This window comes from Lampetra fluviatilis, chromosome 18, assembly GCF_964198595.1.
Source record: "Lampetra fluviatilis chromosome 18, kcLamFluv1.1, whole genome shotgun sequence".
Lineage (NCBI taxonomy): Eukaryota > Metazoa > Chordata > Hyperoartia > Petromyzontiformes > Petromyzontidae > Lampetra > Lampetra fluviatilis.
In genome coordinates, this window is record NC_136292.1 from 13,261,966 (window position 1) to 13,277,174 (window position 15,209).

The 15,209-nt window shown below is 48.1% G+C and overlaps 1 protein-coding gene across 1 annotated transcript in view; it reads right to left on the minus strand.

Moving 5' to 3' along the window:
* Nucleotides 1-15,209, minus strand: part of LOC144937261 (serine/threonine-protein phosphatase PP1-beta catalytic subunit-like) — a 28,121-nt gene that overhangs the window by 10,051 nt on the left and 2,861 nt on the right. The window contains exons 2-6 of the mRNA XM_078864663.1: nucleotides 12,820-12,951; nucleotides 8,294-8,524; nucleotides 7,712-7,816; nucleotides 5,530-5,601; nucleotides 4,603-4,754 (exon numbers count right to left, since the gene is read on the minus strand). Of these exons, the coding sequence (XP_078720789.1) occupies nucleotides 4,603-4,754; nucleotides 5,530-5,601; nucleotides 7,712-7,816; nucleotides 8,294-8,524; nucleotides 12,820-12,951 (692 nt within the window). The remainder of the gene's footprint in view (nucleotides 1-4,602; nucleotides 4,755-5,529; nucleotides 5,602-7,711; nucleotides 7,817-8,293; nucleotides 8,525-12,819; nucleotides 12,952-15,209) is intronic.

Below are 15,209 nucleotides of genomic sequence, written 5' to 3' on the forward strand. Positions count from 1 at the left end.
TTTCCCAAATTCTTCAGCATCTATTCACCAACTGCCTCTCCATGTTTTCCCCCTTCTCCCAACCCGGATGTTTGTGCCCATAAGCTCGAAGGTGATCTCAGGATAGCATTGGACAAAATTGGCACCTCTCAAACTTCGAGCCACACGCGCGCATCATCACACAATTCCAACCGGCTCTCCACTGAAGCCATCCGTGCCAAGCAAATCAGGGGGCATTGGGGAATGGACTGACTGTAATCGCACAGTAGGCTCACCACCAACTAGACCCAATACAGAGCATCCTGCAAGAGAGCAAACGCGCCGATTATTTGCATCGCGCACCTCCACAGGAAGAAAGCCCTCGTGACCATTGGAAAAGCCATAAAAAGAAACCTCCTCCATCCCAAGCATCAGGCTGGCCCTCCAGTCAAAATGACCCACAAACGTCAGTGAAGCTCGCAACCTCTTTCAGCAAAAGTACTTTCATCAAAAAACTTTCCACCATCACCAAAGTTGCATCCCTCAAACTTCGCCCACACTCCTCTCCTAGCCGGCCCTCTCCGATTAACACGGTTGGCTATGTACGGTGCAAACGATGTTCAACATATGTACATACATACATACGGCCCCCATCCCTCGACTCCATAGACTACGTTCCTGTCCTCCTCGCCTGTGCTACTGAAGGATGTCTCCACCATAATCCACGCACTTCACATGAAGTTGTCTCCTCCGGGCATCGGCCCCGGTTCTCTGTTCAAAAAGTGTGCCACAGAACTCCCAACAATTATGACCATCTAACACTGGCAAAGAATTTGCGTAGGATATAACGTAAGTGAATTGCAAGCTATAGGGATTTCTTGTTATTACTTTCTAATGGACACTTGCTGGCTTACTTTCCCTGATCATCAAAAACAATATGATGTAACAATGTTAACATTATTAACACCAATAATACAAAATATCATCACCAACAACAATTTGACACATCAACAGCAATAACCAAATATCAACATCAATTAACAATGAGATTGTTTTTCATATTAACATCAACCATATTAATTTGAATATCATCAACACCATGTGTATGAATATTAGCAATGCCTGGAGAACTAATTTACAACCACAACCGAAGCCAGAATATAACCACAAAAACAATTACAACCAAAACCACAACCACATTATAACCGCAAATAAAACAACATAACCCAAACATCCTCAGCCCCCTGCAGTTGACGGCCTAAACATCTCTTGTTGGTCGCCTTATCAAGAGCTTTGGCATCAAATACCATACCTACGCAGATCACTCTCTTCCGTTCACATGTCCATTCTACCAACGCTTCTGGAGTCAAGAGCAGAAGTGGTTCTGGGTACACAATCTCTCCTTGAATGCTTGCAAATCCAAACCGTGATCGGTGCCAAACAGCGCCTCACCGTGTCGACGCCTACTGGCACATTAATCACGGTCTCCCGCTATCCATTTCTCCCACCACATCAACTTCCTTAGCGCCATTCTTGGCTCCACCTCATCCTTTTGACAACTACACCAACCGAATCATCACATCTTCCAACCACCACTTCAGGGCCCTCTGTCATGTATACGTCCACTCATCACCTCTAAAATTGCCGATACCCTCGCCTGTAGAATAGTCGGGTCTCACCTCGACTATCCCGTCCCTCCGATTTAGCACGTTTGGCTACGTACAGTGCGAAAGAAGTTCAACATCCACAAATGCATACATTACAACTCCGTCCTTATTCAATCTCCATCGAGCAACCTCAAGTAACTCCAATGGATGTAAAACAATCTCGCCCCCGCGTCGTTCTCTGCACCTGTCATCCTTCACCTCCCTCCACTCCGCCCCACTGGCTTCCCCACCATCACCAGAAGCAGGGTCAGCTATAAGATGTCCTGCTGCCTGTGGCACCTGACCTCTACTTTTGGTCATCATCCACCACCGTATCTCCCTTCACAACCGGCCACCCTGCACAACAGCTCACGGCAGGACCCTCTGCAGCGGCGCAACTCACAACCTCCTCTCTCCACCGAGGACGAGAACCGTCACATTGCCAGGCGTCGTTATTCAGTGGCAGCCCACCTGCCATCCAGAATGCCATCCTGCTGCACATTTGCAGCATACAATCTACACAGACTTTTAATGTACGTATGTACAGTAGATTATATTATCGATTATGTTCCGGCTTCGGGGGGGGGATTGTCAAAAACGCCAGATAATTATCATTACATCACGATTTAGAATAGCTTATTTGTGCATATTGTTGGGTGACGTTATGTTTGCAGGTGTTGCATTTTTTTTGTGATTTAAATTTGTTTACTATAGGAAATTTCAGTAAATAAACATACACATAGGCAAAAATAAATATGCTACTTTAAAAAGTTACTGTATTTACTGTACCATACTTAGAACTCAAATCTCAAAGACTCTGCATGGGGTGATGAGTACATGTACAGAGTTTTCATTGTTTTAAGTTGTATGTAGTGTATAATGTACTGTATATAATATTTAACACTGAAATCAAGCGTAGCTACTTTTATTGTCATGCACACGGTGCCAATTGCCGGACTGGTTCCAACATTTGGAGGGGTTTTTCCGGTGTTGACGGATCGGCAGGGACCACCGGATAATCAACTGCATGTTGAACTTCTTTTACACCGTACATGGCCAACCGTGCTCATCGGAGGTGGGGGGAAGGACAACAAACAAAAATCTCCACCTCTATTGCCTGGCATTCAAGTGACACGGAGCTTGGCTCTGTGTCTCAAGAGTTATTGTAATGCGAGCAAGGATTGAGGGGGGGCGGAGTCTGGGTCACGTGGGAGAGAGGATTTAGGGGGAGAACCGGAAGGGGAAAGGGGAGTTGAGACGGAGTGAAACAGGAGGAGGCCACGCTGGGCAGGACGGAGAGAGTGGCGCGGTCGCCACGCGATGGAAGACGTCGACACCGTCAGCCATCGGTGTCAGACGCAGAGAGCTAGCGGCTGTGGGAGGCTAGCTGTGTACGGGGCAGCAGTGAAGCTAGAGAGCGGAGCAGCGGTGTGGCTGCAAGGTGGAGCAGCAGGGAGACTGCCTAACGGAGCAGCAGGGAGACTGCATATCGGAGCAGCAGGGAGACTGCATATCATGGCAGCCGAGTGACTGTGGAGAGATCGTCGGGAGGGACGCGGGCCTGAGCGAGGACGCCGTGGTAACGAGATTCTACGAACCCAATAAAGGACAACGGAGATCGACATCTGAGAGAGAGTCCTTTATTACATTATGATCAATTATGTGTGTGAAATACTGTGCATGTTACAAATTGCACCATGATTATATTTGTAATAAAGGACTTCTTCACACACAATGTCGCTCTCCGTTGGTCCTTTATTTAGATTCTTCTCCTCCGCACCCCGCTGGCCTCCTCCTCGGACCAGCGTCTCCTCTCGCGTGCCACGCACGCCCTGCTAGCCCCTCCGCTAGCCCCGTGCACCCCGCACGCTCCGCTAGCCACTCTGCTGGCCCCGTGCACTCCGCACGCTCCGCTAGCCACTCCGCTGGCCCCGTGCACTCCGCACGCTCCGCTAGCCACTCCGCTAGCCCCGTGCACTCCGCACGCTCCGCTAGCCACTCCGCTAGCCCCGTGCACTCCGCACGCTCCGCTAGCCACTCCGCTAGCCCCGTGCACTCCGCACGCTCCGCTAGCCACTCCGCTAGCCCCGTGCACTCCGCACGCTCCGCTAGCCACTCCGCTAGCCCGTGCACTCCGCACGCTCCGCTAGCCACTCCGCTAGCCCGTGCACTCCGCACGCTCCGCTAGCCACCCTGCTAGCCCCGTGTGCCCCGCACACTCTTCTCTCGCTCCTCACACCCTGGCCGACGGTGTGCCAAGCCCCCATCAGCCACGTGGCTGATGGCGCGGCGGCCACCCAACGTGGTCCCGCCTCTTCACTCCATCGACTGGCCCTGATCTCTTCCGGGCTCCCTCCTATAACCTCTCTCCCACGTGACCCTGACTCCTCCCTCTCGGATCGTCACATCCGGCCTTCCCATTTACGCTCGCATTACATATTTATAAAAAAAAAAAAGGCCTATGATTAAGAGATGCCTGTTAAAGTTAATTACATACGAAACCTTACTTTAGCCAGGAATAACGAACTGGGCTAAACAAATAAAAATCATGGTCTTCCAAGAAATACCCTTGAGACTCAATGGTGCGTTTCAACGCTATACTTTGTGAAAGGCAGCTCGGTGGCTCATCCCCATCTAGAAGGGCTAGCCATCGAACAAAGATGGTCATGACATCGCACGCTTTCAGATGCGCTTCTGCGCCCATCTGGGACACTTCCTTCCAATATTGGGAAGCCACTGGGAGATATGCACTTTTAAATCATCTAACTAGTTTTTTGTGTTTAGTTTGTTGTCCTTCCCTGGCACCTTCGATTAGCACGGTTGGCTACATACGGTTCGAAGTTCTAACATACATACGTAGAGGCCACGTGTGGCACAGCAGTGAAGGGGGCGAAAAGGAGGAGGAGCATTGAAGGGGGCTGGACCGGTGTGAGTGTGTGGTGTGGAGGTCGGGCGGGCGGGCAGATAAACAGGCAGCCGGCCGTGGGGACTCCTTCACCTGGTGCGCACGGCAGATGAGGTCCAGGTCGTGGCGGTTGAGGAACTTGCTGACGACGTCGGCGCCGAAGGTGAAGGAAACTCCACGGTCGTTTTCTCCCCAGCCCTGCACGTCCTTGTCCGGGTCCGACCACAGCAGGTCGCATAGCAGCCCTTGCAACGTACACACACACACACAGGCGTGCACACCGCGTTCTCTTACAGCTGGAGGCATCAAGATGTGAGTAAATATCCACCAAGGTGTGATGTCAGAAGAACATTTCCCTGCTGCATGCTTCTGATTTTTTTAGTTTTTCAACCAAATCATTCCTGCTTACTACTGTGTTTTTGAACACTTTCCAAACTGACACTCAAAGTGCTAATGCAATAGCTCTGTCCCGTCTGCGATGGGGGCGGTGGGGGAGGTTATAATAATTATCGTTAAGATGATCGAATATGTAAATAAGGGTTCATTGTAATGCTGTGCTACTATTAGCTTCTTGACAACTGGGCAAATTTATCAAAGGGTTAGGACCAAATCCAGCAAAAATAAATCAACAGTAATACGAAGACCGTTGTTGTAATGTGACGTGATGTCACATACAATGCATGCATATTGAACTTCTTTCGCAACCTTACGGAGCCAACCGTGCTAATCGGAGGTGCGGGGGGGAAGGACAACAACGATGGAAGTCCGTGTCACGTCTAGGTGGCGCGGTGATGCGGTGTCCTCAGCGTTGCACGCGAAGTAACCTTCTCCCCCTGGCCCTGCGTGGTGGCTCCGAGCGCGATTGTTTTGCAAGGCCAGCATTTCACGGATTTTGGTTGGATCTCGTCGCGGTAGTCTGGTCGGAAAACCACCCGAACCATGAGGGCCACCACACTGGCTCGCCTCGAACGCGGCACTGAGACGTGGGTGGGTATTAGGTGACCCGGGTGAGAAGCTTACCTGTGTCGGGGACGTCCGTGGGTCTCATTATCCTCCGGATCTGCTCCATGGACTGCAGGTCGGGTGAGAGACCTGCAGAGACAAATGTCTTTTAACCGAAACCCATTCATTTACGTAACTCAAATACAACAAACAATTGGATTCCAATGCCAAAAGCGTTTTACATATTGGGTTATATCTTCTTTAAAAAGCAAACTCACTGAGAAGTTTCAGATTACAAATATTGTGGTAAAGATATAGCAGTCCCTCGGTTAACGGTGACATCCGTTAACGGTTATTCGGTTGACATTTCGCCTCCCGTAGGACCCCCCATGGTTTTGACTAACGTTAACATTGTTGATTCATGGTACGTTCATTTTATGCATGCTGGGCGCCAATTTTGGCCAATCCGAGTGCTCATAAGGGGAGCCTGAGCCATGACCTCAGCCAATCAGCGATGCTGGTTTATTAACGTTGAGACCTCGACTGACTTTGTTTACATTCTGTTTTCGCAGAAATATAATTCCTATATTATATTAACATTTAAATCAGTGAACAGTAGTTTTCGTGTCATAGATTAGAAACTTTAACTGAGGGACTATTGTGTCACATGGCACCAAGTGGCAAGGCAAAATACAATGGAGGGTGGGGTCCACCTGTATTAGGGAAAGTGGGTGATTGAAAATTAGAGACACCTGCAGCAAACAAGGCTTCAATCACCATTCGTGTGGCCAGCTTCCTATACATAGGGACCTCCCACCCTCACCAGGGTATAGCGGAGGGTGAATGGAGGAAGACCCCACCCAATTATGCTCTCGAGCTCCAGCCAGTAGAGAACAGGAGCAGTCCCAGAAAACATACAAGCGTCAAGCTTGGACACCCGGTGGGGAGCAGGGACGCGCAGAGGAACGCAGGGAGGCAGCCTCTGATGCTCCCCTTTTGTGGAGAGGAGCCAGCAGGCGCCGGCTCTCTTCCTCCTCGGACGACGGTGGCGGGCCGGCGGTGGCCCACGGCAAGTGACGTCGAGCATCACTTCGAAGTTTCTTATGAATGTAGCCCAAATTGGGTGATAAACGCCATTTAAAGCTAAACGTGCCTTAAGGGTGTGTGTGTGTTCAGGAACGCGTATTCTCAAGTGTGAGTGTCGGGACATAGGGGTCGTCCTGTGGTATACTGTCAGCGCACCGTGTTGTCCAGATATATGCTATGGTGTGAAAGCAGGCAGGGGGAGCTGGGGTACAAATGAAAGACAAACCAACCCTCTTAAATCGCCTCAGTTTTGGTATCCATTTCTCTCTCACTAGACTCCACCCACACTATATAAGGGTGTTACTTGGCTGACCAAAATATAATAGTGGCAGCAATAAAGGTGAGCCTTGAGAAGTAGGCTAGAACCAAAGTGCCACATTGTACTTAATCAAATGTAACCAAACCTGAAAATCTCTGTCTGTTACTCTTTCTTCAACAGGACATGATCTATGGCTGATGCACACATGAAAGTACCTGCAGCTACATGAACCACCTGAAAAATACACAGGTTTAGGATCGCTACTTACATTCATGGTGGCAAAATTAAATCAAAATACAGTCGCAACTGCATTTGACAATAGGTGAAGTACAGTTGATCATCGATTATCCGGCGCACAATTATCCGACTTCCAACATTATCTGGCAGACCCGGGCCGATTAAGCAAAACCCCTCCAAATGTTGGAACCAGTCCGGCAATTGGCACCGTGTGTGTGACAAAGAAGTAGCTATTGCTTGAATTCAGTGTTAAATATTTTATACAGTACATTATAAACTAGATACAAAAAATAATAAAAATACTGCACGTATATAAATCACCCCATGATGCAAAAACTTCGAGATTGGAGTGGTAAGTACGGTACAGTAAATACTGTAACCTTTTAAAGTAGGATATTTATCTTTGTCCATTTGTATGATTATTTATGCCAATTTCACTTGGTAAACACATTTAAAACACTTAAAAAAAAACACATAACCTAAAAACATGTCGTGCAATAATGTGCAAAAATAAGCTATTTTAAATGATTAGTGACTATCCAGCATTTTTGAAAATCCAGCGCCCCCCCCCGAAGCCGCTGGATAATTATCGATGATCTACCGTATATTTTTTTGAAAGCACATGTTCAAAAAGATTCAGACTACTCGTTATGAAACAAAAACCCCAACTCATCTCACCCCCATGGCAGCAGAAAATCTTCTCGTCCACAATGGCAGCAATGGGCAGGCAGTTGAAGCAATCTGTGAACGTCTTCCAGAGCTTGATGTTGAAGCGCCTCTTACCTGCAAGTAAAAGGGCTCGTCAACCTTCGTGTCGCTTGCACAATTAACGTTCACATTTGATTGCGACAGCTGCCACTGGGACAGCCGTTTAAATGTCTGAGATGTTATATATAAAAAGGCACTTTGATTCGCCTAGGCATTTAAGTGCATAATAAGAGGGGTTTTTTTTCGGTTAGATCGCGTAAATATAAATTTGTCGTTAAAACCACCACCACCTGACACAGCAAACAAGTAAGGTTTGTAAAGTAAATAAAAAACGTGCCAATTAGTTACTAGTTCAGCACACCGATTGTGTTGGCGAGTAAAACCCACAATATTTACAATTCGAGTACGACACATTCAAGTGCCACATATATGCAAATAACACTGTCATTATTATTAATTAATCCAGTCACGAGGACATATTTGTGACGAGGGCAATTACAAAGGAGAACAGGACACAACAGGGGACGCGTGGCTGCTTGGGCGATGGCTCACACTCGTCGTAGAAGCCGTAGATGCGGTTGATGCTGGCACATTCGTGGTTGCCCCGCAGAAGGAAGAAATTCTCGGGGTACTTGATCTTGTAGGCGAGCAGCAGGCAGATGGTTTCAAGCGATTGCTTGCCACGGTCCACGTAGTCGCCCAGGAAGAGATAGTTGCTTTCAGGTGGAAAACCACCGTACTCGAACAGACGGAGCAGGTCCGTGTACTGCCCATGGATGTCGCCTGTGCAACCATGCGCGCAAAACAAGAACAATCTCATTCATCCCATCCCAGTTTAGAATGATACACTTTCAGGGGGAGTAATGTGTATTGAGTACCTATTCAGGATGACCACAGAATACTTAATTATGTAGCCAGCCAAAGCCTGAACCACATAATTAAGTCTTTAAAAAACTGTAACATACAACAGAAAAGAAGTGTGGTTACAAGCCAATACATTACAAACATAACTTCAGTGAAACAGAGAGAAAATAAAAACAAACAAAGAATGCGGACACACATTTTTAAGATATCAGAAAGGTGGAAGGGACGCAATGAGATAAAGAAAAACACACGCGTACAGTGCTCACGAAGCCATGCTGAACTTTACTCGACAGACCCCACCTCCCCCATTAAGTGACCACAGAGCCGATATGTGAGCCAACAAGGTTCCTTCCAAAGGCACCCAGGCCCATTTCCAAAAGTAACCATTGTTCTATACCAGGTCAACTAATCCAGTGGGACCCAGTTTCATTGATGCTTCTGTGGCTGAGGGTGTTTTTTAAACCATATATTTTGCATGTTGTCTATGCTGTTTTGTGTTCCTGCTTATCTTGCTTTGTCATCTTTGAGATGCTGACAAACGTTGCAAATTTCTACCCCGAGATGCGAAAGGAAACTTCACTTGCAGAATCTTCCTTTAGTTCGTTAACCGTTTTAAAGTTACAACAACGTTTAGTTACCATTACATTTCATAAAAGTATTTTTGTTGTGTGTTAAATGTTCCAACTTTCATATCTGAGAAAAACTTCTACCAAAGATCTGAACTTACACAGGTAGACTGATCAATGCCCACTTGCAGTCAAGGAATGGCTAAAAACTGGTTACTCAAGTTATGTTGCTGCTGATGACCTCGTAATGGCTACCCATTCCTAGGCAATACCCTGCTGCTGAATTTATATCAAAGATAGATCCCCCCCCATTATGGCCTTCAACAGACTGTTGGGGCAAGTGCTGTTAGCGAGCACCAATGGAGGCCGGCACAGCACACGAGGGGGTGGGTGGCCAGCACTATGCCCGACCGCCTTTGTCTCCCTTGCGGCGATGTTTACACACCGCACCAGGTACTCATTTGAGGCCAAGTCGATCCCAGGGGAGGAGACCCAGGACCGGTTCAGATAATCGTCACTGGTGTTGGCCGTGAGCGCGCTAACCATTGCACCACCGCTCCCAAATGAAGGCCATGTGCTTCGATACATACACACTCACGACTCTCCTGCACAGAGTGAGACGGCCAAGACTTTTCCTTCTCTCTCACTGTAAAAAATGGCGCGGATGGTGTCCAGTTGCAAAGTGGGACAAGTATCTATCGACTTGCCAAGTCACTTCATAAGGTTGCGTTTGTGGCAATTCTGTCACAACGTAACAACAAACCTGACAGCTAATTTTTCTGTGTAAATGTGCACCCAATTGCAAAACTGTCTGGCAAAATATAATAATTGCAATCTGGACATAAATCATTGATGTTGGTTGTTATATTTTTTATTTTGGTCTGTTTGAATGTCAAAGAAAATGTTTAAAACTCTGGCCATTGAAATCCACGAGTCACCGCATCACAAGCCAGCGAGGGCCATCGAGGGTAAACGCGTTAGGTGCTAAATTTAGCCATTTTTATTTAACTTATATCCCAACAAGTTTGGCCTGCGGTTACAAGGAGAATGTGTTTTAATTGAGACAGCAAATTGAATCCAGATGCCCACCCCCACTTTGCTATGTTTTTCCGGAAACTCAGCTGACTTGTTTACACGGCCGCATGAAAGGTTGCACTGTTGGCCAGTTGCACCACGTCAAAGCACCCCTGTGAGTGTCCTACTCCACACACTTTAGGGGGAACGAGCAATGCACAGAAAATACATTATTGTGTAGAAATGTGCCACTCAAGAGTTGCGCATATGTGATGCCGCCGCCACGAAGCCGTTCGGCAGGCGCCCCATCCCCGACCTCGCCACCACCAAGCAACGGAGCCAACCCCTCGTCCCCCTCACCTCACCTCACATGAACACACCCGCACGCATTCCCCCCCCCCCATAGAGCTGGAAGGGAAGGTCACCTGATCGACCGGTTTTTATCCGAGAAACCCTTATCGGGATTAACTCTCACGGTTTCCGGCGATCAGGGAATTGGACAGCCTCCCCCGACGCTACGTTGCACCGCGGCGCTGCGACCTGCCTTAAGATGGTATGGCCGCGGCGAGGGGCATTCGGCCACCGCGGTTGAAGCGCATCCCCCACACACACCACCCACGTGTCGACGGGGCAAGCAGGGGAGGGACGGGACAGCATGAGTAGCGGGACCGCAGGGGCTCTTGCGCATAGTCACGGATGGTTGGGATAATTACGCTTGAGCGCGCAGGCACCATTGTTAGGGAGGGAAAGGGATTAATTAGAATTTACGCCGCGCAACGCCGCACACTGATCAGCATATCACAGGGTCCCGGAACCGCGGTGCACGTGCCAGAGGGGCGCGAGCCCATTGTTCAGAGCCGACACCCTTTGAGGTAGGGAGGATAAATAGTGGGCGCAAAGGGGAAATCGGGCTCTCTTCTCTCCAGCGCCAGGCGACAGGACGCTCTCCAGTCCAGCGACCCGAACGTCCGTGAGACGCATCGAGGCACGCTGCGAGTACGGGATCAACGAACCGCCGTGGGCATCTAACAGGGAGTAAGAAGGTGAAGTGGGATAATAGCCGATAGATAATGAATCGGTACAGGTTTAGTGGAATAGGCCAGCCTCGTCGACTCACTGATTCAACATTAGTTACCAGGTAGCGAATAATAAATCATTAATAGCGAAGCGTGGCCTCACGCGATCTTGTCGAGCAGTGGGAACGTGTGGGTGCGCGTGTGTACACAGTGGTTCGCCACGTGAGTGAGCGCTGCGTAGAGCGGCGCACGAGTGGGTGTCGCGTGTGTGCAGGTGTGTGCGCTCGTAGTGTGGGGGAAGGGGTCGGTGCGTCCGCAGGCCCCGCTCCGTCTGTCGCCGCCGGGACTCGCGCAGTGTGAGGGCAGCGTCGTTCGCCCTCCGACCCCCGTTTAATAGCGCGTGATCCGTGGAGAGACAACGCAGCGTCTGCAGGTGAACGACGGCGTGCGGCGAGCTATGCCTCTCACACGAGCTCGCGGAGGGACGGACCAGGGAGGGGAGCCGTCGGGCGATGAGCCCAGCGACGGCAGCAGCTGCTCGCAGAGCAGCGAGGGGTCGGCGCACGGCGGAGCCCCTGCCATAGGCACGGAGCAGGGAGGGACTTCGGGGACCAGCGGCCCCAACACATTCATGTTCCTTGCAACGGGCAACTTCGCCAACAGCCACGAGCGATCACCGCTGGATGAATTCCCTCCCCACGTCAGCGTCGTCATAATAATTTTCCATTAGCCATCCGTGGTCTTAGCGATGCCGTGGTGATCCAAGCTCGCTCCCGCACTCGTCACTGCTCTGGTTGTCCTCTCAGGCAAGCTCTCTCTTGGCTGCCATTCCCCACTGGTTTAGTCCATCTGCTATCATCCACGCTCGCGCAAGTCAAACAACTTTTTTTTAACGGTATGGATATGTAAATTTTCATGATAAGGCACTTACTAAGTATGTATGTTATTTACGTACAAATTTACTGATGCAGCAATAATTCAACTTTACTTTTTCGACCAGTGTTAAATATTTTTTTCACAATAATTAACACTACTAAACAGTAGGGGCTTTAATGAGGATAAACACTTCATTTGGGATATTCAAAGGCCTACACAAATAACTAAAAGTGGTCTCACACGATGGGGAAGAAATGAAGATGAGGGGGGATTGCACAGGTAGAAGGGTGAGCAGGAAGACTCCAGGAAAAAAGGGGATCCATAAGCAGTGGACTAGCAGGGATGATCCACTGGCGAGATGTTATCTGCCTCGTCTGGTACACAGGAGGTCGTGGGTTCGATCCCGATCATGACGCCTGTACATTTGGAGTTTGCGTGTCTCTCTCCCCGTGGTCACGTGGATTTTACTCCGGGTCCTCCGGTCTTTCCCTCCATATTTAGAATCATGCGCTTAAGAGTATTTGGCTGCTATAAGTTTCCACATGATAAGCCACTTCGTTGAGCTATCATTTGTGGCCAGGTCGCTTCTGAAGAAGAGCTAGCTCAGTGGGCCTGACCTGATAAAATAAAAAAAGTTTATAGTTTCAATAGTTTATTCCCCACTAAAGCAGGATTGCCAACTGCCACACATTATGCACACGCGTACACGGCCGAGATGCAGCACGACGGTGAGGACGCTCACCGCATATCTTCAGCGGGGCCTCCAGCTCCAGCAGGATGGGCTGGCTGAGGAAGATCTCGCGAGACTTGATGCACAGGCCCCTCACCTCCGCCTCTGTCATGTGCACCGTCTTCCCCGGCCGGCATCCCCGCACTGTGGGCACACGCCGTCAAGTCACTCGCTCAGTTCTTTAGCAAACGAACCAAAGATAAGGGACCATTAATTGCCTTCTTCAATGGTAACTGGAGATTGAGGAATGTGCACCGACATGAATGGGGGATTGTGCAGATGTCGGTAACGAATTGGACCGACAAGATAGGATTTAAGAATGTACCATGGTGCTGATTCATCAATTCACACTGGTTCATCAACATTCATTTATCATTCCATGGGCAGGGTTATTGATGGTGGACTGGGCTGGCCTTTTCACACAACAGTGACTTCACCCGCATGACTGTGTGCGGCTGTAATGACACGGATTGATGTCACAGGCCAAACTCGCGAAACCACAAGGATGGCATTATAACAGAAGAATGGTGAGCGGAGGCTTCTCACCTGCCTTGTTTAGTTTACAAACTGCTCCAAACCCCTAATTCGATTTACCTGATTTTGTGGAATAAAATGCAAACTAGAAAGCTATTCCATTAAGTGAGGCACACTTCTGTTGGGGGGATTTGACTGTACAGTAATCCCTCGCCACTTCGCGGTTCAAGTTTCGCGGCCTCAGTGCATCGCGGATTTTTCGAACTGATTTAAAGGCCTCATTATACCTGTGCAGTAACACCATCATCATCATCATTCATCATCACATTCATAGAACTGCACAGGTCTGTCATCATCGTCATTGTCATTGTCATCGTCGTCGTCATTACTGGAGTCAAGTCTCAAGATACTACTGTCATTGGTGAGTGTAGAACACCATAATACGTATCGTATGAGGGAGAGAGAATGTATAATATTAAGGTTTTATAATTAAATAGATTTAAGTAAAATATATATATATAAAGTATAAATATATATATTTTAAACATTCTGGTACCCACACACACATATACGGAAATTCCTAGGGGCCAATCCTACTTCGCGGATTTTCACCTATCGCGAGGGGTTCCGGTCCCCATTAACCGTGATAAACGAGGTATCACTGTATAAAGAAATGGCTCCTTGGAAACACAGAAATTGGTTCACACATCAGGCACATAAGCTTACAAGACAAAGGTCCCCATATAGCCTTTACCAGACTGCCGGGGTAAGTGCTGTTAGCACCTATGAAGGTCGGCATGGCACACGAGGGGTGGTGTGGCCAGCACCAAACCGGGCCGCCTTTGTCTCCCCAATGCTTATGTTTACACACCGCACCAGGTACTCATTTGAGGCCGAGTCGACCTAGTAGAGGCCCAGGACCGTTTCAGATAATCGTCATGGGTGTGGGCCGCGAGTGGGAATCTAACTCGGGTTGTTGGATTCGTTACGCAGCGCGCTAACCACTATACTACCACTCCCCACATGAGCTTACACCCACCCATGCACATGCCTTTTAAGCATGCCTGCGAATGGTCCGAATTCACAGAAAAACATTACTCTTATAGTTATACATCAAAAATATTTTTCATTTTTTGTTGTGAATCTTACCCAGACATTACTCGGATCTGGGAATGGGTGTTGACAAGTTGCGTAGTAAGTGTGGCAGAGATTGGTTTGGGAGTATTGTAGTTTCCATCAAAGCATGTGAAGTATCCGCCGATGGAGGTAAATAACATTTCCTGATTGTAGTAACAAGGAGCCTATTGGATGTTTTAAAATTTAAATCGGTCCCTATGTAAACACATTAATCGACGATTTAAATAGATAAAACCGCAAAGTAAAGCTCTCACTTCGGCATCACAAACGCCACCACAACAGTTCGTCTCCTGTAGCCCATGACGCATTTGAGTTACGAAGAACTATTTTGCTACACCAAGTGTCCAGCCTTCCTATTACTCCTGAGCTTTGGTCATGGAAATATTTTATCTATTTATGGCCTTTAGTTTAAGGGCAAGGCGCATTTCCATTTTTAGCCAGACGACGACAGAGGAGCGTTTCAGCCGACACTCCACTGAAGCCCTCTTTGGTATTTGCTAACAATCCCTTTGGTGTGCGCAGGGCACTTTTGGTTTTGCAAAGCAATTATTTGAGGTCGAAACGTTCTTTAATAAACACATTTTTAAATAAAAATAGCAAAAACTTAAAGTTACTATAGAGCTGATATGCACTGGTTTTCAGTGAAATTAACGAAACCTTATGTGCTCTTATAATTTAACTAATTACATTATAGATTATACACTTTAAAAAAAATGTTGCCTGAAATCGTACACAAAAATGCAAAGTATCCGTTTTAGATACATGCATAATGCGCTCATTGCAACACATTT